This window comes from Podarcis erhardii (assembly GCF_964252035.2).
Source record: "Podarcis erhardii genome assembly, chromosome: 8".
Lineage (NCBI taxonomy): Eukaryota > Metazoa > Chordata > Lepidosauria > Squamata > Lacertidae > Podarcis > Podarcis erhardii.
In genome coordinates this window covers 16,483,672-16,506,148 of record NC_138499.1, presented here as the reverse complement: position 1 = coordinate 16,506,148, position 22,477 = coordinate 16,483,672, and the positions used below count along the sequence as shown (strand labels likewise).

The following is a 22,477-nucleotide window of genomic DNA, read 5'->3' as shown; positions in this document are numbered from 1 at the left end:
GGGGGGCGGGGCGGAGAACAGCTTCTGCCCCGAGTTAAAATTGATTGGAATTCAAATCAGTCCACATTATCCAATGCAACATTTGTGAGACGTATTCTAAAGACTCCTATAAATGACTAAAGGATGAAAAACCTTGAGAGAAATCTTTGAAAAATATATTAAAAAAGACCTCACCCACATTCCAGCCTGGCAAAAGAATTTGAGGAGGGGTGGAGCAGGGGTGGAGGAAGGGGGGTGGAGGTTGGCCGCCCCGAATGTCACCACTGAGGGGGGGGGTGACAAAATGGCGGGCGGCACTCTCCATGGGGCCTGCAGCACGCTCGAGCCACGCGTCTCTCCTGGGATTGATGCGGTGGCTTGGGCGCCGGCAGGCTCCAGGCTGCCCCAAACGGTCCATCCGCTGTCTCCCCCTCAGCTGCAGGGTGGCTGAGTGGGAGGAGTCAGGCAGACTCCTTGGAGGCCCCACGGGGCATCCTGCCCCAGCTCGCCCCACCCCTGGGCGCAAGGCACACATGCCACCCCAGGCGCCCGATCAGCTTGCTCCGCCGCTGAGGTGGAGGAGAGTCGGTGAAGGATCTGACCTTGGAAGAGAGAGGATGTATTATTATTATGAATAATAATAATAATAATAATAATAATAATAATAATAATAATAATAATTATTTATTATTTATACCCCGCCTATCTGGTTGGGTTTCCCCAGCCACTCTGGGCGGCTTCCAACAGAACACTAAAATACACTAAAATACAATAACCTTTTAACATTAAAAGGTTCCCTAAACAGGGTCGCCTTCAGTTGTCTTTTAAAAGTAAAATACAGTGGTACCTCGGATTAACAACTTAATTCGTTCTGGAGGTCTGTTCTTAACCTGAAACTGTTCTTAACCTGAAGCACCACTTTAGCTAATGGGGCCTCCTGCTGCCGCTGTGCTGCCGCCACATGATTTCTGTTCTCATCCTGAAGCAAAGTTCTTAACCTGAGGTACTATTTCTGGGTTAGCGGAGTCTGTAACCTGAAGCGTATGTAACCCGAGGTACCACTGTAGTTGTTTATTGCCTTGACATCTGCTGGGATGGCATTCCACAGGGTGGGCGCCACTACTGAGAAGGCCCTCTGCCTGGTTCCCTGTAACCTCACTTCTCGCAGCGAGGGAACCGCCAGAAGGCCCTCGGCGCTGGACCTCAGTGTCTGGGCTGGATGATAGGGGATGGAGACGCTCCTTCAGGTATACAGGACCGAGGCTGTTTAGGGATTTAAAGGTCAGCACCAACACATTGAATTGTGCTCGGAAACATACTGGGTCGGTAGAGTCCCAAGGACTAAGCAGAGAGGCCTGAGGAATGCAATTGCCCCCGTGGGCCTGAGGTTTTCCCACCCGCTACGTGCACACTCACAAAAAAAAGATTAAAAGGATATCCCCTCAAGGAGTCCCTGCATTGCAAAACAGAAGCAATGTTTTAGCACAGACAGGCACCAGAGCGCAGGGGCAGCCTCCCTAGATTGTAGGGGGTATTTTGGAACATGGCCACTGCTGCTTCCTTCCTATCATTCCAAGCGCATACAGTGATAGCTCGGGTTACATATGCTTCAGGTTACAGACGCTTCAGGTTACAGACTCCTCTAACCCAGAAATAGTACCTCGGGTTAAGAACTTTGCTTCAGGATGAGAACAGAAATCATGCTCCGGCGGCATGGCGGCAGCAGGAGGCCCCATTAGCTAAAGTGGTACCTCAGGTTAAGAACAGTTTCAGGTTAAGAACGGACCTTCGGAACGAATTAAGTACTTAACCCAAGATACCACTGTATACTTGTTTTGTTTTGTTTTTTATTTTGTTTTCTTGTTTTACAGAAGTATGTGTAATGTCTCTCGTATTTTTTCCATTTAACATTTTTACAAATCAGTTTCATTTGTTGAGACATTAGGAAGAAAAGGGGTGGAGGGGGGAAGATGGGTGGGGTCAGGTGGCGATGTTTCTATTTTGCTTAATGTATGTAGGGTTTGGTGTCAGCGTTGCTCGTGCCAGTTCTCTGCTGTTCACTTGTGTTCCTTTGGTGGTGAGAGAAGTTGGGGTTGGCCTAGGGTGTGGTTGTTTGTTTGTGATTGGCTGTGGTGATCTTTGTTTTCGTGTGTGAGTGGGGCAGGTGGGTGTTTTGGATCAGGTTAGCCATACTGATTTATATGCTGTTGGTGGATTGTTGTCATTGTCTTGTTGGGCTGTGTATGTGATAAAGGGGAGCCATACCGGGGTAAAGGCGTCTTCTTTTGTTTGTCCCCGTGTCAGTTTCAGTTTATTGGTTAATTTTTCTAGTAGGGCTGTTTCCCATACTATTTGGTACAATTGGTCCATGCTTACTCCTGACAGGTCTCTCCAGTGTCTGGTTATGGTATTTCTGGCTGCTGAAAGTAGGTGGGTTATGAGTGCTTTGTGGTGTAAATGGGCATTGTTGTCTTGGAAGATGTTTAGTAGGGCCAATTCTGGGGTGATGTCTAATACTTGCTTAGTTATTTTACATATTTCTCGTATGGCTGTTGTCCAGAATAGTTGGATTTTATGTGCCTGGCTGTCGTTACTCTCCTCCAAACGAAGCCTCCCAATATGTGGAATTGGATTAATATTCTTTTATAGCAGATAGCCAGCCTTAAGCCACGTGCGGCTGCCCCTGCCTGAGAGAAAAGCCTACGAAGGCATTCTCGGCAGGCCTCTGGGGTGCGCGCTGTGACCTCGGAGGACAACCAAAAATAGAGATTTCCAAACCAAGCTAATTGGTCAGTCAAGCAGGGGGCAGATGGATCTGCAACAGCCTCAGGTGACATTAAACTCCTGCATTTCCAAAAGTCACTAGCCAAGCAATTCGCAATTTCCCCAGAGGGACGAAGGTTATACAGTAATTTAAATCGAGCTGGGGTGTTTGTCACATCCCTAATAAAAGAAGAATTGATACAAATGATCCTTCCAGTTATATCCTAGATATATAATTGAAAGTCTGGGAGGGTTGGGGGGGACTATTCAGTGGAAAACTACTCAGGTTTTAAATCAATGTTAGCCAGATTTGGGGCCGCCTGATCCAAAGTGGAGCTGAAATACTTGCATTTAAGCGGATTAGTCCTATTGAAATCAATAGGGCTAAATCAACCCTAATCCAAATAATTCAATTTAAAACTATTGTAGAGCAAACTGTATGTGTGTCCAATATTTTTGAAGAATTCTTCCCCCGCTTTCTTCTGCTAGCACTGGAAAAATGAAGATGCAACAGACTCCATCTTCCCCCATAATCTCTCTGCCTACAAGCGTGAGAAGAATTCTGTGTCCCCTTTTCTTGCTTGTCCCCCAGAGCCAAGAACCCCCTAGATCAGACGATCAGCAACTGGAAGCCTAAGAGCCAAATCTGCTCTTACCCCACTTGCCAACTCAGAGGCAAGACGGAACATGAGGAAAGAGTGGTCACTGTAGCCATCCCATTTTCTGCCCAGTATACTTTGGGATGCGGGTGGCGCTGTGGGTTAAACCAGAGAGCCTAGGACTTGCCGATCAGAAGGTTGGCGGCTCCAATCCCCGCGACGGGGTGAGCTCCCGTTGCTCGGTCCCAGCTCCTGCCAACCTAGCAGTTCAAAAGCATGTCAAAGTGCAAGTAGATAAACAGGCCAATCAATGTCAAAGGACACCAGACATTCGCAGTCATAGAGTCGGTTTGGCCACCCCTCATTCTACATCCTGCGGGATATAGGAGAGTTTGGACTTAATCTGAATTATTGGAGGTAACGGAGAGAGGAAGTGGCTGGGTTTTACCATAAGAAGAGCTCTGTTGGATCAAGTCCATGCATTCCAGCACCATGGTCTCACAGGGGCCAAACTACAGAAAGCCAGCAAGCAGATCCTGAACATGGCAGCACCTTTTCCAGCTGTGATTCCCAGCAAATGGTATTCAAGGACATACTGCCTCCAATAGGCAGGGAGAACAATGCCCACCGATTTCCGTGCATCTACTCTGAGTAAAACTTGGCTGGATACAACCCAATGCGCTGGGTTAAATGACAGAATGTGGGAAACTACTGAACCAGGCAACCATGATTGGTTTCCTTGTGTTTGTCCACACTGGTACTGTGCCCCACTTTTTTTGGTAGGGACGCGGGTGGCGCTGTGTTCTAAACCACTGAGCCTCTTGGGCTTGCTGATCAGAAGGTCGGCGGTTCGAATCTCCACGACGGAGTGAGCTCCTGTTGCTCTGTCCCAGCTCCTGCCAACCTAGCAGTTCGAAAGCACGTCAAAGTGCAAGTAGATAAATACGGTAGGTACCACTCCGGCGGGGAGGTAAACGGTGTTTACGTGCGCTCTGGTTTCCGTCACGGTGACCCGTTGCACCAGAAGTGGTTTAGTCGTGCTGGCCACATGACCTGGAAAGATGTCTGTGGACAAACTCCGGCTCCCTCGGCCTGAAAGTGAGATGAGTGCCACAACCCCATAGTCACCTTTGACTGGACTTAACCGTCCAGGGTTCCTTTACCTTTCCCTTACTCATAAAACCCCAAAACGGTGTACACAAGATCCCATCCAAACTCTGACCAGACACAGACAAGCTTAGTTTCAGCTAAGGACTAGGGAACCTAGGTCCCTCTCCACATGTTGCTGGATTTCCAACTCCCACCAGCCCCAGACAGCATGGCAATGGTCAAGGATGATAGGAACTGTCGTTCAACAACATCAATAGGGCCACAGGTTCCCCAACTCTGAACCAGGTGGTGGCCTCAGGTGCCTTCAGACCATGCACTGTACAGGTGTCCTATCTATTTGCCCCCCAATCACTTTGTCTTGCCTGTGCTGTGCTGTGCCTCTCGCCCTGTCCTAGCCACTGTGATCCATGCGATGGTCACCTCCTGGCTTGACTATTGTAACTCACTCTACGTGGGGCTGCCCTTGAGCCTGACCCAGAAACTCCAGCAGGTGCAGAATGCCGTGGCAAGACTCCTTATAGGGTTCTCACTGTGGGATCACATTCACCCAGTGCTATACCAGCTGCACTGGCTCTCGGTGGAGTGCAGGATCAGGTTTAAGGTGCTGGTTTTAACCTTTAAAGCCCTATACGGCCTAGGACCCTCGTACCTACGGGACAGCCTCTCCTGGTATGTCCCACAGAGGACCTTACGGTCTTTAAATAAAAACATCTTGGAGCCCGGGCCACAGGGAGGTTAGACTGGCCTCGACCAGAGCTAGGGCTTTTTCAGCCGTGGCCCTGATCTCGTGGGACGCTCTGTCACAAGAGACTAGGGCCCTGTGGGATTTGACATCTTTCTGCAGGGCCTGCAAGATGGAGCTGTTCCACCAGGCCTTTGGCCAAGGCACAGTCTAACTCCCTTTTTCCTTCTGTAATCTTCATAGAACTCTAATCCGATGGTTGCCATTAATTTGATTCTGAATTGATTCTAGAATGTATTTTAATTAATTGACTGTGCGATTTTATGTACACTGTGCTATTTTTACCTGTTTTTTACCTGTTGTTTGGCCGGGGAGGGCGGGATACAAAATTATTATTATTATTATTATTATTATTATTACTACTACTACTACTACTACTACTTGCAGTTTTATCTCCTGCAAGCTCTGCCATTGTAGTTGAGCTTCATTCCACTGAGACTGGTATCTCCAAGACCCTGAACTTCCTGCCTGCAATAATTCAGAACTGACAAGATGATAACAAAACTCCATGGAGTTACTTTCACTAGATACCCTACAGATCATTTTATTATTTATTATTATTCCAAACTGCCCTATATCTAGTTTAGATCCACAGGCAGGTATACAAATACTGTTTCACAGTTTCCTTGAGAACGTGCTTATCCAAATTTGTTTATCACCGCAAACCTTCCGCTATGCAGCAGAGAAAATATAATTGCAAACATTTTAACAAAGATTTCTTTAAAAAAAGCTTTCTGCTATTGGTTCTGACCTATTTCTTTCACTTTGACTGGAAGGAAGGAAGCAGTTAAAGGAACACTGTTGAAACTCCAAGCTCTATAAATAGAGTTTCCTTGGCAGCTGTCTCAATGGGCTCATATTTAAAGACGGCCTGTATACTTCTTCTTAACCGCCTCCCAAATTATCCTTGTTAGAATGTAAAATAAGAAACGCAAACACCTTACACCACACTAAGTCAAGACAATGTTGCTCTTATAACCATGAGAGATTGACAGCCTTGACCTCTTACTGTGCTGGCAGCAATCAGTATATCATCCCCATATTGTTCAAGTACAGTACATATTGTGAAATCCAGAGTTTCCCAACCTGTTAACACTTAGGGCACCAGGTTTTTCTGCTTCCTTAAAGTTAGAGGCACAGTTCACCTGACAAACACACTGTAAGTAGCCTCCTTGCAGCTGCAAGATAGCCCAGCTAAAACTGCTCTCAGCATCCCGCTCGCCTCTTCATCCAGGAATGTTGATGCTCCTGGAAGGTCTCTCCTCCTCCCAGAGGGGAGGGGTTGTGAGCGGGAGCAGCTTCCCACAGCGGCAGGGAGGCGTACTCGGCTCCCTGCTCCTGATTGCTTCTGCTGCCGCGGCCAAGCCTTCCAGCCGACCAATAGGGCCAGCTGGTGAATGGGGCTAACCGCATTTAAACAGCTGCGGCAGCACTCAGTTCGCAGTCAGGTTCCTGCTTTCATCGGATCTCCTGCCCTCCCTCCCTTTTAGGTCAGCTTCCTTTGCATATTGACCTTGCTATGGACTTTGGTTAGTTGCCTTGGTTGCCCAAGGGGCCTGGTAGGACATTTTTATCCATTTGGCAAATTGGCACCAGCCTCTTGGTTTCTTCGCCTACCTTGTAGCAATTTGTCACAACTTTCTGGTATTGGCGGTTAGGCATTGGAATATGTGTGCTGTGTTGGAGGATTGGGTATGAGCCATCATCTACCCCTCCTCTTTTGGGTATCCCGTTAAAGGAATCCGGCGGTCGTGGATCCTGTCCAATGCCCTGCTGGTGGCTAGGGCCATGTTATTGTTAGGATATTTCCGTTCCACCTTAAAAGGGAGCAGGATGTTTGTGTCACAGCCTGCGTATTTCCTGTTCACAGGATGTTTCTGTTGTGTCTATGCTTTCGTTTTCTCTCTGTGCCTGAGACATTGAAGCAGGCAGTCATGTTTTCTTTGTTTTGACCAACGCTGAATAAAGTTCTAAATAATGCTCTCCTGCGTGCATCTTTCACTGTGCATTATCTGCTGATAGAGTGTGCATCAGCTCTGGAATGTGGCAAGCTATTTCTGGAGCTCCTGTCGCTAACTGATTGATACTGCATTTCTACGGGAGGTCGATGGACGAATGGAAACGACGTGGGGTCATGATGGACTCTGTCTCCCTGGCAGTATCCCAACAGTTATGACCCCTGGTGACGTCATGGGGGAGCTTCCAGTTGTATTTGCATCAACAAGCTCCTCCCATTGGTTGTTAACCCTGATATGACTCCCTGCTGAGCGGGGTGGAGTCATGTATTCGTGTTTCATCCAATGCCTAAGCCAATACTACTCACATGCTGTAACCAATAAAAGTTGTGGCCTAATTTTGCCCATTAACCTAAAATAATGTGTCTTGGTATCTTATTTATAATCCTATGCAGGTGGCGGGTCCTTGACTCACAAGTCCTCCTTCTCCCAGTGCATATGAACTCTCCTATGAGCAGCACTGAAGAATCCTGGTGCATTGGCGAACCTGTGGCCCTACAGGTGCTGGGGAACTACAACTCCCATCAGCCATGGCCAACAGTTAGGCATTACGGGACCTGGAATCCAAAAATTCCTCTATTAAGGCCACAGGTTCCCCAGCCCCACACTTCAGTCTTCTGGGTTTAATGCAGGGAAGTGGTAGCAGAGGTGGATTTAGCCCAGCTTCTGGAAGGAGGCGGTAGGACTCTAGGATGTTGCCAGAGCCTCATATCAGAGCCAGTGTGGTGTAGTGCTTAAGAGCGGTAGTCTCGTAATCTGGGGAACCGGGTTCGCGTCTCCGCTCCTCCACCTGCAGCTGCTGGGTGACCTTGGGCCAGTCACACTTTGAAGTCTCTCAGCCCCACTCACCTCACAGAGTGTTTGTTGTGGGGGAGGAAGGGAAAGGGGAATGTTAGCCGCTTTGAGACTCCTTAAAGGGAGTGAAAGGCGGGATATCAAATCCAAACTCCTCTTCTTCTTCTTCTTCTTCTTCTTCTTCTTCTTCCCAAAGCCTTGCATCTCCCTTACCCAGCTTTGGGAAGGCACAGTGAGTGCTGGAGGTGGTGTCCAATGTTGGCTTTGCACAGGGTGCCATATTACCAAGGTCCACCCCTGTTGGTAGCAAGGGAAAATAGAAGTTTGGCTAGGAATACTTGGGGACCCCTGTGCATGGGACGATCTTGCTCCCAAAGGCATAGAACATTCAACGGTCCCAGTTTGGTGGCTTGATCTTAAGAGACATGCTTCCACACTTCTCAGTTTGAGAAGTACTACATGCCTGGCGGAAATGACTGGCAGAATCCGAGACCAGGGAGAAGAGTCGGTGGAATAAGACCGGAAAAAGTTTAAAGATTATTTACTGAAATATTGTAAAATTAATGAATGTTAGAAAAATGTTGGAATGATGTTATATGGCTTTAGTAGAAATGTTATAAGGAATTAAGGATAAATAGATTAATAGAGTATTAAAGGAAAAATAAGGTTAGAATGTGTTAAGATAATTATAGGATTGAAAACAGAGGAAGATGGAAAGGAATTGCTGAAAAAATTAATAGAAGTGGAGTACAAAAAGGGAGGTGTGAGGAGGTCGCGGAAATAAGTGAATGAAAGATAAGATATTGAAATTATTTGATGTGTTTTAAATTGTGTTTGTTTTGTTTTGTTAGTTTAGTATTGTATTGTTTTTCTTTTTTGTAGTGTTTAAATTGTTGGGAAAAGTAATAAATATTATTTTTTTTTAAAAAAAGAGAAGTACTACATGTCTAGAAGGTACATTTTATCATATGTGGTGGGATTGCAAAAAGGTAAAAGCTTATTGGGAAATGATATATAATGAGTTGAAGAAAATGTTGAAAATAACTTTTGCAAAAAACAACAACCAGAAGCCTTTCTACTAGGTATCTTAGGCCAAAGTATACCAAAAGAAAGAGGACTCTATTTATGTATGCCACTATGGCTGCGAGAATATTGACTGCACAAAACTGGAAGACTGGAGAAACGCCAACTAAAGAACAATGGCAAGAGAAGTTGATGAACTATGCAGAACTGGCAAAAATGACAAACAATGAGAAAAAGACAACAGTGACTTTGAAAAAGAATGGGAATCATTTCTATTATATTTGCAAAAACACAGAAAGTCTATAGACTTGATGGCAGGATTTAAATAAGCATTCACATCATTAGTATTAGAAAATGTGTAGAAGATAGAGAAATAATATGGTGTACTTATTTTCATCTTTATGTTTTTAGATTAGATGTTATTGTATAAATATGTTATTAGCACTTTTTCTTTTAGGAGGTAGCAAAGTGGGTGAAAGGAGAAACAAACTAGAAGCGGAAGTTTGGGGAGGTTTAGGAGGGGAGGGAGGGAGGAATGAATACCGTAGATTCTGGCGTATTAGACAACTGGGCGTATTAGACGGGGGTCGTCTTATAAGCCCAGTCTTATACTCTGGGCAGCAGCAGTGGGCGGGCTCCGTGCTGGAAGAAAGCCGCCCTGCGCGGAGCAGAGCCCGCCGCCACCGCCTCCAAAGCAGCAGTGGGTGGGCTCCACACCAGGAGAAAGCCATACCTGGCGTATAAGACGACCCCGAACTTTTTAACCTCTTTTCCGGGCTTAAAAAGTCGTCTTATACACCGGAATCTACAGTAGTAAATGTTATGGATATGAGATGTATGTAATGAATGAAAAAGAAAACTGAATAAATTTTTTAGAAGAGAGCAAGAGAAGTACTATATGCCTCAAACGTTCTGCTTCCCAACTGCAAGGCCTTCTTTCAGTCTTCCCCACCCTAGTGCCCTCCAGATGTGTTAAGCTACAACTCCTTGGTTATTGGCTATGCTTCCTAGGGCTGATGGGATCTGGAGTCAAAAACAGCTGGAGGGCACCAGGCTTTGGAAGTTTGCCCAGCTTGAATGCCAAGGGTGGTTCTTTTTCATGAAGCTTGAAATATTTCCTGTTGCTATTTGGAGCAGACAGTTTAAGAAACCAGAATGCACAGTTCAAGAATACACACAACAAGGTGCAGCCCCTGGATTAAACTCGCTCTTCCTTGAGCAGAAAGAATGGGGAAGTAGCCAAAGAAAACAGAGAACAGAGAAGCTAAAATGCAAATATTTCTATGCCCACAATCACAAATTCCCTGTCTTGTCCACAAAGGTGTGTTTGTGCCTGAATGGACTGCAGATTAACTGGTCGTTTAAATGTGTGAATCCAACCCCACTAGTCAACAATTTCTTATCAGCTCAACCAACAATAATTTCCTAAAGAATTCAACAACAAAGCATCAAGTATTGGCCCAATTAAGACAATCAATAAACCAGCCAAGATATTTACAAGCATTTGGGCATGCACTCAGCCTGTTAGTCCTCCTGTCACACAAGCTGAAAACAAACCAATATGTCTTTCAGTTTCATTAGCCATTGTTTCCCACTCTAGCCAAACTAGAAAAAAATGCTGTCACTGACACCAACCTCAGAGCAAGTCATGATATTAAGCCAGCTTCAAGCCATGGGTCACCATCCTGGCTTGTTCTTAAGATGGAAACAATCTTTTCCCAGCTTGAAATGGTGATTGCCATATGTCTGAATTTTCTCACTGCGGTCAGCAGCAGTGTCCAGGTGGAAATCGGGAAAATGTCCAGGAAAATCTGGATGTATGGCAGCCTATATTGGCAGTGCCATTTTTTGGCCGTTTCCCCATAAAAATAGCTGAACATTTTCACTGTTTGAAATATGCTAAACCTAGATTAAGGCTTCCTTTTCACTCATGGGAAGAGAGGTGCCAAACTGCTAAGAGCACGGACAATCCAAGGCACATTCATCTCCATTTAAAAAGAATATACTTATTTGTCCCATTGAACTAAATTGGCCTTAGTTCTAAACAGGCATGCAGGAGATACACATACATGTGGATTAGCCCCATGCTTCAATTGAAAATGTAATTTACTGCCATGTACAAGTTAAGATTTTTCTTTTCACAAGGCCTTTTGGTTGACTTAAGTTTATTTCTCTTGTTTTAGTTTACTCCTTTTTAAAGCTGTGTGATTTGCTGGTTGTTTTCTTTTTTTAAAAAAAGTACTGTTCTTAACTTGGAATTGAGTTCTATCTCGACGGTCTCATGTGTAACTGAGAGGTAAGATAAAAAAATTAAACAAATAAATCCCAGTCTACAGAAATTAGAGCAGGCAAACTCGACTCTCCAGATGTTTTGGGACTACAATTCCCATCATCCCTGACCACTGGTCCTGTTAGCTAGGGATCATGGGAGTTGTTGTCCCAAAACATCTGGAGGGCCGAGTTTGCCTATGCCTGAATTGGAGTATTTATTGTCTCATTGGAATGAGTCCAGGACAGTGTAATCCTGTTTATGTAATCCCATTTATGTTTACTCAGAGTAAATCCCATTGCATTCAGTAAGGCTTACTCCCAGGTAAGTACGCAGTCCTAACTAGGTTTGAAATAAAAACTGCACTTTCTTTTTTTCCCTATGACAATTCCCACAGCAGAAGAGATAAGCCACTCCTTTGAAGTTAAAAGCGCCCGGTCTCTTCAGCAGTGGAAATATGCCTATCCCATCAGATATGTCCCTTCTTTGGAACCATACCAATGGGACCACCAAAGTGGTGGAACAAGCTCACTGGAGGTGTATCCAATTTGGTTTTATAGAGAGAGAAAAGACATAAAGCCTACCATTTTAGACTGGCTTTTAAAAAGCATTTATTTTCCAGAAACAACTTAGAACTAGTTCACTTTTTTTTTACACATTCATATGTTTTCATACTATCTTTTGCAGAATATTGTTCTTGTCTTTTTTCTTTTTCTTTTTTTGCCCACCTTCAATTTTTATTCTATGCCATATGTTCACAGGCTGGGATTCTACAGTTTAGCATGTCCAAAGGGCCTTTAGGCTTGTATTTTTCAAACAGTGCCCCTTGTTGCTTTTGAAACCGAGGAGACTTTGAAAATAAGATTGCCAAGATTTACAAAACCTCACGGGTATGGGTAAACCATTTGGGGTACCTGAAGTATTTGTTTGAGTCTCGGTGACACATTTTTAAAATGTTTTAAACTGATTGTATCATTTTGCACTTTTATCTTGTTTTATATTGTTTGTATTGTGTGTATAAATAATTTTTTAAAAATTTAAATGTGATAACAATTTTTAAAGAGTTTGCCACTATTGGCATAAGAAAGATAGGCTCCTCATTTTCTGTTCCTTCCAGAGAAGAGAGCTATGCTAAAAGTTGAGTCTCCAAAATTTCATTTAATATTTCAGGATTAGTGGCAGGGGGAGGGATAAAGAGAACTGACAGAAACAGAGAGAAAAAAGAATGAAGGTGATTTCTACAGAAAATGATGAAGGTGGCAGAAAAGGGAAGAATTAAAATAACCTGATAACTATTCTAAAATTAATATTAATGATTATCATTGTTTTGTTTCAGTCCATATATTACCAGTGTATTGGTTGTTTGTTCATTTCTGGGCCAATTCAGAATTGTGTTTAAAGCCCTAAACAGCTTAGGCCCACAAGTATCAGGGAGATCTGCTTGAGGGCTAAAATTCAGCAGAGGGGACCCTCTTTTGTTGTTCCTTCACCCTCAGAAGCTCAGGGATGATGGTGGTGACCCAACAGAGGGCATTATCCGGGGCATCCCCTAAGCTATGGGATTCCTCCCCACAAAGGCACCTTCAGTTTACAGCATGGGTGGGCAAACTAAGGCCCAGGAGCCAGATCCGGCCCAATCGCCTTATAAATTCAGCCCACGGATGGTCCGGGAATCAGCGTGTTTTTACATGAGTAAAATGTGTCCTTTTATTTAAAATGCATCTCTGGGTTATTTGTGGGGCCTGTCTGGTATTTTTACATCTCTGGGTTATTTGTGGGGCATAGGAATTCATTCTCCACACAAAAAAATATAGTCCGGCCGCCCACAAGGTCTGAGGGACAGTGGACCGGCCCCCTGCTGAGAAAGTTTGCTGACCGCGGTTTACAGCTTTGGTTATACTCTGAAGATCCAACTCTTCACCCTTGCATTTGATGCTGGAGATATACCGTGAGATACGATCAATCATTTTATTTATATGTTGCCTTTCCAAAGTTAAAACTATGCTCAAAGTGTATATAAAAATGTATATAAATGTATATAATGTATATAAAAAATATACATTATATATACATTGTATATAAAAAACCCCATAACATAAAAGCAGTTGTAAATAATAAAGAAAACTTCAAAAATTACACAACCAAATTGAACAACTTCCACACGAATCCAAAATAAAGATACAAAAAATGAGTATCAACAGCAACTGTACCCCCCTCCAACAAAAAACCCCCAACAACGCCCCAACCCGAGGTGCATAAATAAGCTGTTAGCATGCATGTTTGCATGCATATTTGAAAGCACCTCAAAATGTGCATTCCATGCAAAACAACATGGTGCTGAATAGACGGGGTCCTTATTCAGAGGTGCATTTACGTCCATAGTTTGCCATCCTAAGTAATGTATGCGTACAAGATGCAGATCTCCTACATGGGATCAGGGCAACTGAATGCAGATGTTGCTGAACATCCCAGAACTCCCACCAGCCCCAGTAAGGATGGCTAGCGGACAGGCATAATGGGGATATGCAGGTCCACAACATATGGCAGAGTCAGTGTTTCCCCATGATGGACAACTGCTTTGAGCAACTTTTCAGAAAATATCATAAGCTGACGATGGTATACTTAAGATACCTTGTGTGAACTGTTCCTGTATTTTAGATTGTTGTGACCTGCCCTGCAACCTCATGGTGAAGGCAGGTATTATTATTATTATTATTATTATTATTATTAAGGAGGCCCCAATTCACACAGGGCACCTACAAGGCCCACTGGCAGTAATGCAGAATTCACCCAACACCCTAGAATAATATTTCTGTGAAGTATAAGTAATGGCGGGCAAGTTGTCTTCCTGTCTGCTTGTTCACCATCATAGGGTTTTTTCACAGAACAGGGGTGCCAACATGAATATAATTTGGGGGCAGGTAAGCCCCCTCCCACATAATCAATCACAATATGTGGCACTTGCACACAACATTTGAATGGCAATGCCCATCAACTTTTGGGCGGGCAGCCCCCTCAAATGTTTTACTGGGGGAGCCAAAGGGACCTTGGCCCCTAGGAGTTGGTTCCCATGTCACCAAACAACCACCAATAATTTTTGAGACCCCCCATGGCCCTCGTTTGAAAAACCATGGCTCGAACCTACTTCACAGGTTTCAAACCCTCTTCCTGAAAACTCCCTTCTGTGTTTGACATTACAGAAAGGAGTTGTCTAACTTCCAAGGCCCCGTGAACAAATTGCTGTTTAGGTGCAGCTCATCTGATGCAGCTGTGCGGAAATCCTGGGCCTTTTCTGATCCCTAAAACCAAACGGGCCCTCTGCGCATGTTCAACGGCGCTATTTAACTGCCGCATATCCCCAAATCAGCTGCAAAACCTGAACCTTAGCGTCTTTTTAAGGCTCAAGAGCTTACACAGAGCCCAACTTTGTGAAGCTGGGTAATGGGAATATGATTTGTAAGAGTCCTTGAAGATGTTGAAAAGCGCCACACTTGTCATGTATTTTTTTTCTAAGGACATCAGAAAACCATTAGTGTGAGGGCAGAGGGGCAGCTACAAAGATACAGGGCTTCAACTAATGCAATTAATTTATTATTATTATATTATTATGGGGGGAGCATGCAGCAGGACAGAGGGGGTTTTCTATCAGAAACTACCTTTTTTACAGCAAGGCTGCTGTTTCTGACAGAACCCCCCCCATCCTGTGCTGCATGCTCCCCCAAAATAATAATAATAATAATAATAATAATAATAATAATAATAATAATAATAATAGCTTTCAGAGAGGGGGCGGGCAAGGATGGGGGAAGGGAAGCAGCGGTGCGTCTCCGACCAGGTGGGTTGCTTCCACTGGCAACCCTTCCTGGCATGCATGAGAAGGGGCAGCGGCGGCGTTGACCCTTTTTTCGGGCACATGATGACCCACCCCCTTCCGCTTGCAAAAAGCGCCCATTCCTGTGCCCAGCCCATCGCGAGCGTTTTGCAAAGGTGGGCTCCTTCCCCCGCCCCTCTCCACCTGAAGGATGCCTTCCCACCCCCGCTTCCTAGCCCAGCTCCTGGGGCTTCGCCTTCTCCAGGTGAGCGCCAAGGAAAAGAAATGGAGGTGGGTGCAAGGAAGGCGGTGCATCAGGAAGCAGGAGCGGCCGCCCCTGGCTTTGCAAAAGACTGCAGCCCTTACCTTCCACAGCCATTCTCTCAGAGCTTGCTTAGGGCATGCATAGTTCGCCTGCCAAGGGATGCTCCTTCTTCTTCTCCTTCTCCTCCCCTCTTCCCCACCCCTTCTTCCTCCCTTTCTCTTTTCTTCCCCCTCCACTGTTTTCTCTTTTTTTCCTCGTCTGCAACCAAAAGAACAACCTGCAGCAAGAAAGGGTTAGCCCCGTTCCCGGTGCAGGCTGGGAAATGTAGTCTTTTCCCCGCAGGTCGGGCGAGGCCACAAGACTCTCCATCTGCTCGCTGCAAAGGCGGCTTTGCTGCGCATGCAATGCCCAGGGCGCGCGAAGCGAAGAGGGAGCTCCGGGTTTGGAAGGGTCCCGCGACTGCAGCCTATGCCTCCGGGGCTCTGAAAGCTTTTGGGGGGGGCAGAAAACTACAAATCCCAGCACGCCGCGCGCTGCGAGGTTTTTCAGGGCGACCTGGCGTGGGGCTGTTTGATTGAGGACTTCCTCGTCAAATTGGAGGAGGAGGAGACAGGTAGAGAGGAGGCAAAGCGTGTCGGGCGCAGGAGGGGAAAGGCGGCTAACTAGGGCAAGAAATCTCGCCAGGCTGGAGGAGCATCTGTCGCTTCTGTGTGGCTGCACTGCAGCTGCTAGAATGCAAAAGGATTCCCAAAAACCCAACACAGACGCAGGACTCTGTTAGTTTCAGCAAATATCATTGGGAGAGGGAATTGTTATTGTTAACAAGAATGTCTCCTGGTGTATGGAGACAGACAGACAGGTCGTTTATCCACAGCCGGAGGAGGAAGGAGCGCAGAGGGCAGAAACGCTATGGTGCACCTGTACCTGCAAAACCGGACACCTTCACCTGCCCCACCTGCAATAAAACATGTCTCCCATATCTACAGCCCCAGCAGGCACTGTAACTCTCCAACAGTCTGACATCACCTTCCACTGTCTCCCAAGACAGATGGATGCCAATAATAATAATAATAATAATAATAATAATAATAGTACAGTGGTACCTCGGGTTACATACGCTTCAGGTTACAGACGCTTCAGGTTACAGACGCTTCAGGTTACAGACTCCGCTAACCCAGAAATAGTACCTCGGGTTAAGAACTTTGCTTCAGGATGAGAACAGAAATCGTGCTCCGGCGGCGTGGCAGCAGCAGGAGGCCCCATTAGCTAAAGTGGTGCTTCGGGTTAAGAACAGATTCAGGTTAAGAACGGACCTCCGGAACAAATTAAGTACTTAACCCGAGGTACCACTGTACAGACTCCGCTAACCCAGAAATAGTACCTCGGGTTAAGAACTTTGCTTCAGGATGAGAACAGAAATTGTGCAGTGGTGGCGCGGCGGCAGCGGGAGGCCCCATTAGCTAAAGTGGTGCTTCAGGTTAAGTACAGTTTCAGGTTAAGAACGGACCTCCAGAACGAATTAAGTTCTTAACCCGAGGTACCACTGTAATAATAGTAATAATAATAATAATAATAATAATAATAATAATTTGTATACCGCCCTATACCCACAAGTCTCAGGGCAGATCACAACATAAAAACCCAGTATAAAAACACAAAATATATTTTAAAAATGAAATAATATTAAACATATATTATGTGTTGTTTTACTCTAGCCTTCTGCTAAATTAAATGAATCCCCTTTGTTGCCTCTCAAATATCAAGCTATGTAGAATGTTGTGTTCTTTGCAACAGAGGCTTTTAATTTATTGTGCAGCACTAAATGAGTGAATGGATAACGTGTTGAGTCAAAACAGCCTTCCCCTTTCACATGCAGCCACCCACCTCTCAAAGTAGCCCTGCAGAATTCTAACCAGGAAAATGTAGAAATCTTCTAGTGTGTATTTTATAAGACTGTCAGAATTATTTGTTTTTATTTATTTGCTTTTTACACTGCTTTTCGCTAGACGTCTCAAAGTGGCTTGCAGAGGGTGGGAAAAGAAAAAACAACAACACTTGTGTGGCTGCTTTTCTCCATCTGCAAGCCAAATGTTCCATTTTTAATAATACATGCTTAATTTCTGGCTACCGCTCTTTAAATATAAAAATATAAAAATCTGCCATTGACTTGCAGACCTGCCAAAGCCATGTCAGGAGGTGGAAGCGGCTCAGAACAAGAGAGACATCTAGCAAGGAAGGCTTAGCTGTGTAGAGTCTGGCCCACAAACATAGCGGCGGCTGATGCTGACAGACTGGGAGGGCAGAAAGCAGGGAGGCCAACAGTAGATGACGCCAGAGGCGTCAGAGTAGTGGCAGAGCCAACTACTTCAGGCTTTGTTCCCATCCTACGCCTCCCTGCTGAGTTCTACAAGGGCAACTCTGAGACCAGAGCTGGCCCAGCCATTAGGCAGTGTGAGATCACTGCCTCAGACGGCAGAACAGCCCCCTCCAAAAAAATAATGGCACTCCCAAGAGTATGCTGCCTCTGCCAGTGGCCCCGACTTTGGGCAAAATCACATCCATTTGGGCTGAGATCTCACCCCAAATCAGCATAGTCTTGCCAGAAATCAGTGCTGATAGAGAAGGAGGAAATTGACTGGCACTGCCACACCCTGGAGTGGTTTCAAGTAGGAAGGCAGGCAGGTGGGGGTTGACTGGGGTTGGGGAATGAGCTCCTCATTCACCCTGACCAACCCTCCTCCACTGCTGCAGGTCTTTCTGTTGTCCAGTTGTGCCACAAACTCCCATTGTCTGTGCCACTAAAGGCTAAGATTAGCCAGCCATGTATAAAAGCAACCTTTATCCACCATCTGTTTGGGCTACAACTCCCACAATCCCTAACCACCAGCCATGTTGGGGCATTTGTCTTAGGGATGCAGGTTTAGTCTCTCTGGGATCTGATGTGGGGTAAATACTGCCTGGCAGTAGTGTTTTTTATTGGCCTCTAAAGTAAAAAGGACGCGGGTGGCGCTGTGGGTTAAACCACAGAGCCTAGGCCTCGCCGATCAGAAGGTCGGCGGTTCGAATCCCCACGACGGAGTGAGCTCCCATTGCTCGGTCCCTGTTCCTGCCAACCTAGCAGTTCGAAAGCACATCAAAGTGCAAGTACATAAATAGGTACCGCTCTGGCGGGAAGGTAAACAGCGTTTCCGTGCGCTGCTCTGGTTCGCCAGAAGTGGCTTAGTCATGCTGGCCACATGACCCGGAAGCTGTATGCCGGCTCCTTTGGCCAATAAAGCAAGATGAGCGCCACAACCCCAGAGTCGGCCACGACTGGACCTAAAGGTAAGGGGTCCCTTTACCTTTACCTTTACCTTTAAAGTAAAAAGGTAAAGGACCCCTGGATGGTTAAGACCAGTCGAATTTGACTATGAGGTGCAGCGCTCATCTCTGTTTTTAGGCCAAGGGAGCCAGCATTTGTCCACAGACAACTTTCCGGGTTATGTGGTCATGACCAAACCTGCTTTGTCGCACAAAGGAGTGTGATGAGTGCCAGAGCGCATGGAAGCACACAGAAGCACCGCAGCAGTATCTATGTATCTACTTGTGCTGAAATGCTTTCAGACTGCTAGGGTGGCCTCTACAAATGCTCTGCTCCTATACTTGTAAATAGAGCAAATATTCCAGTCTCCAGTGCCCTCTCACCCAAAGGAAACCAATCCCTGGCCTCACTGTTCTTGGAACCTCTTGCCCCTCAGGGAAATGGGGAACGCACAACAATACCATCGTGCCAAAGTGCTTCTGAGAAACAATGCAGAAATCTGATATAAAAACCATGCCTTTGTTTGCATGTATCCTGGAAAGGACAGAGAAAAGGTGCAATCCACATTTTCTTTCTAGCGGCTTCCTACTGGCTTCATTTCTGCAATTATGATCTCATCACCCACTGCTTGGAAGTAAACAGGGTTGTTGAACTTGCCTACTGCCCTTTGTAATGCAGATGCTTCTGACAGATTGCAAATCCCCTAGGGCAGGAAACAAGTTTTTTCCATGTGCTCTTTAAACCACTAGGTGCACCTGCAATCTATTAGCAATATTAATTGCAGTGGGCCAGAGAGGTTCCCATTCTACAATCTCATCAAAACATAGAAATAATAAAAACCTTGGGCACTTGTTCAAGCACAGCTCCTGTACATTCCATTGTAACCAAACGGGCAGAAATATTGGGGATGATTTCTTCTATGGTGCTTTCGTTACCCACATACAAACTGAGTTTAGCAGAAGGGAAACGTCACTAAGTATTGCTGCTGTCATAATGCCTAAAGGGAATTGGTTTAATGGCACTGGTCACCATGTTGCAATCGTGCCCCGAAAGAAGCCAAAGGCATTGTGCAGTTCAGCTGACCTCACTTCGTTGCATCAGTTCTGAGCAGGAGGAAGAAGAAGAAGAAGAAGAAGAAGAAGAAGAAGAAGAAGAAGAAGAAGAGGAGGAGGAGGAGGAGTAGTTTGGATAACATTCTCCTTTCCCTTCCTCCCCCACAACAAAAACTCTGTGAGGTGAGTGAGGCTGAGAGACTTCAGAGAAGTGTGACTGGCCCAAGGTCACCCAGCAGCTGCATGTGGAGGAGTGGGGAAGCGAACCCGGTTCACCAGATTACGAGTCTACCACTCTTAACCACACCACCACACTGGCTCTGGCAAGAGCCCATAGCCTTTTCCAACTCCCCACCACGCACCAGCAGTGAGGTTTCTTTCCATGGCATCACAGCAGCTTAACTAAGGAGACATCAATTCCTGCCGTGCAGCATATTTCCACCAGTCACTTGTTGGTACAGCATCTTTCTTATTCACCTTGCTTTCCAAAGGGACATCTGCTTCCTTTGCAAGCAAGACTGGAGTTAACACGAAATATACCTAAAACTCCTTCCCCCGATTGTGTCAATCGTTTTACTTGCTTTTATTTGGAAGTCTTCTTTGAAAGTTATGCTCTGTTTATACCCTGTAATTCTGTTTTTATTCATGTGTGGCTGTTTAAAAACCAGCTAAATAAAGTGAATTAATTCTGCTTAACATTTGCATTCCGGTGGCTTTCTAGAGCATCTGTTACCCTACTGTCTCGAAAATTCCTGGGATCCCCAAAGCTATTATACATTTTCCCCATCAGGGCTCAACAACTGTATTTAAGATTTGGTAATTAGTCTCCAGCGTCATATGTGTTCAAAACTTCACAGTTCATTTCCCAGCGTGTGCAAGGCAGAGAGAAGATTGGACATTCCCTGATACAATTGAAATTTTGCATCTAATTTACGCTTCCTCCAACAGGCAGAGCGATACATATGCTGTCCCACATTTAGCTTAGTTTTCCGGGCATGCAGATCTAAAAATTGCATTGGGAATACGCAGTTGCAACTCTCATAATGAGAACTGAACTTTCGGAGTAGAAATAATTTTAATTATATTTGCCCTTTCCTCCAGAGGATCATATTGTCCTGTTTTGTTGTTTTTCTTTTTCTTTTTCTAAAAAACAAATCCCATTTATTTTATACCATGCAGTTGGAAGAAAAGTTTGCTAGCTTGCTAAACCCCGCATTATTGTTCTTTAAACACCCAATAACCTACACAGAACCACCCTAATGCTGCATAGGAACGTGACGACCCACAGATACCTTTTGTGATGTTTGGTTTAATGTTGTGCCTTCTGCATTTATTTTCATACATTCTTCATCAATTAATGGAGGCGGGAAGCTTGTATTCAAAAATTCAAGCCAGTAGGGTGTATTAGTTAGGGGGCTGGACTAAGACCTGGGAGAACAGGGGGGGTCAGATCCCTACACAGCCATGAAGGTCACTGGGAAAGAAGAAGGGCTGACCATTTTGCAAAACCAAGAAGCATGGGTAGGCAAACGAAGGCCCAGGGACTGGATCCAGCCCAATCGCCTTCTCAATTCGGCCCAGGAATCAGCGTGTTTTTACATGAGTAGAATGTGTCCTTTTCTTTAAAATGCATCTCTGGGATATTTGTGGGGCCTGCCTGGTGTTTTTACATGAGTAGAATGTGTGCTTTTATTGATAATGCATCTCTGGGTTATTTGTGGGGCACAGGAATTTGTTCATTCCCCCCCCCAAAAAAAACCAGTCTGCCCCCCCCAAGGTCTGAGGGACAGTGGACCGGCCCCCTGCTGAAAAAGTTTGCTGACCCCTGCCAAGGAGTGTGTAAAAGAAAGCATCATGACCCCAACTATAGGTGATTGTGAGGTACTCTAGCAGCGTAAGAGAGTGCATATGTTCATGCTTTAATAAAATCAGAACAACCATATTAAAGCTCACCCAGAAGTCGCTATTTCAGGTACGGAGCTCATCATCGTTGATCCTCCTAATGTGGATTCTGTGCTCTTCCTTGCCCAGAGCCCTTAATTAATCAGGCTCTTGAAGCACCTGAGGACAAATTACATTCTGACCGAACAGAAGATCTGTTCAAGGACATAAAAGGCCCATTCACTGAAGCAATTTCCCCCTATAACGGTTAATGGGGAGGTGGAAAGGAAAGGATCTTGAAATATAAATGGATTGTCATTTTACCTTAATTAAGAAAAAATGAAAAATAATTGTGTATTCTATTTCTACTCAGGTCACCTTGTCGGGAGTTTAATGTACAATTAAAGGGAGGTCAGTCGATTTTAAGAATACTGATTTCATGGTCCCAAAGTTAAGCCATCTGCGATTGCGAGGCCCTGATATAATTTCAGCAAGCCTTTTTAATTCTCTCTTTCTTCATTTGTCTATGACTTTCCCTCTCTGGTTTGCATCTTTAAACTGCCGCTCTTCCCCCCCCCTCTCTTGTTCCACTTCTTTAGTTATTTATCCTTTCCCTTTTTTAATCTACTTTTGCTCCTACACCAGGACAGCTTGTTCCTATAATATTTCATTATCTGGATAGTGTTCAGAAAATGAGCGCAGCACATCGTTGGACAAAAAAGCACTGAAATACCTCAAAGTTAGGAGCTCTTCCTAACTTGGGGTTGTGTGTGTTGATGCTAGAACACACAGTTTGCATGCAAATAGTCCCAGATTCAGTCTGCAGCGGGACTGGAAAAGACCTTGGCAGAAACCCCGATTAACTGTGGCCA

The 22,477-nt window shown here is 45.1% G+C and overlaps 1 protein-coding gene across 3 annotated transcripts in view; it reads right to left on the bottom strand.

Annotated features, from left to right (window-relative positions):
* Positions 1–15,629, bottom strand: part of SAMD12 (sterile alpha motif domain containing 12) — a 210,556-nt gene extending 194,927 nt beyond the window's left edge. Inside the window, exon 1 of one of the 3 annotated variants that reach the window (XM_081874859.1) lies at positions 15,473–15,629. In XM_081874859.1, the coding sequence (XP_081730985.1) occupies positions 15,473–15,485 (13 nt within the window). In that variant the 5' untranslated portion in view covers positions 15,486–15,629. The remainder of the gene's footprint in view (positions 1–15,472) is intronic. The other 2 variants (XM_081874857.1, XM_081874858.1) reach the window with 2 other exon arrangements.
* Between the last annotated feature and the right edge of the window lie 6,848 nt (positions 15,630–22,477).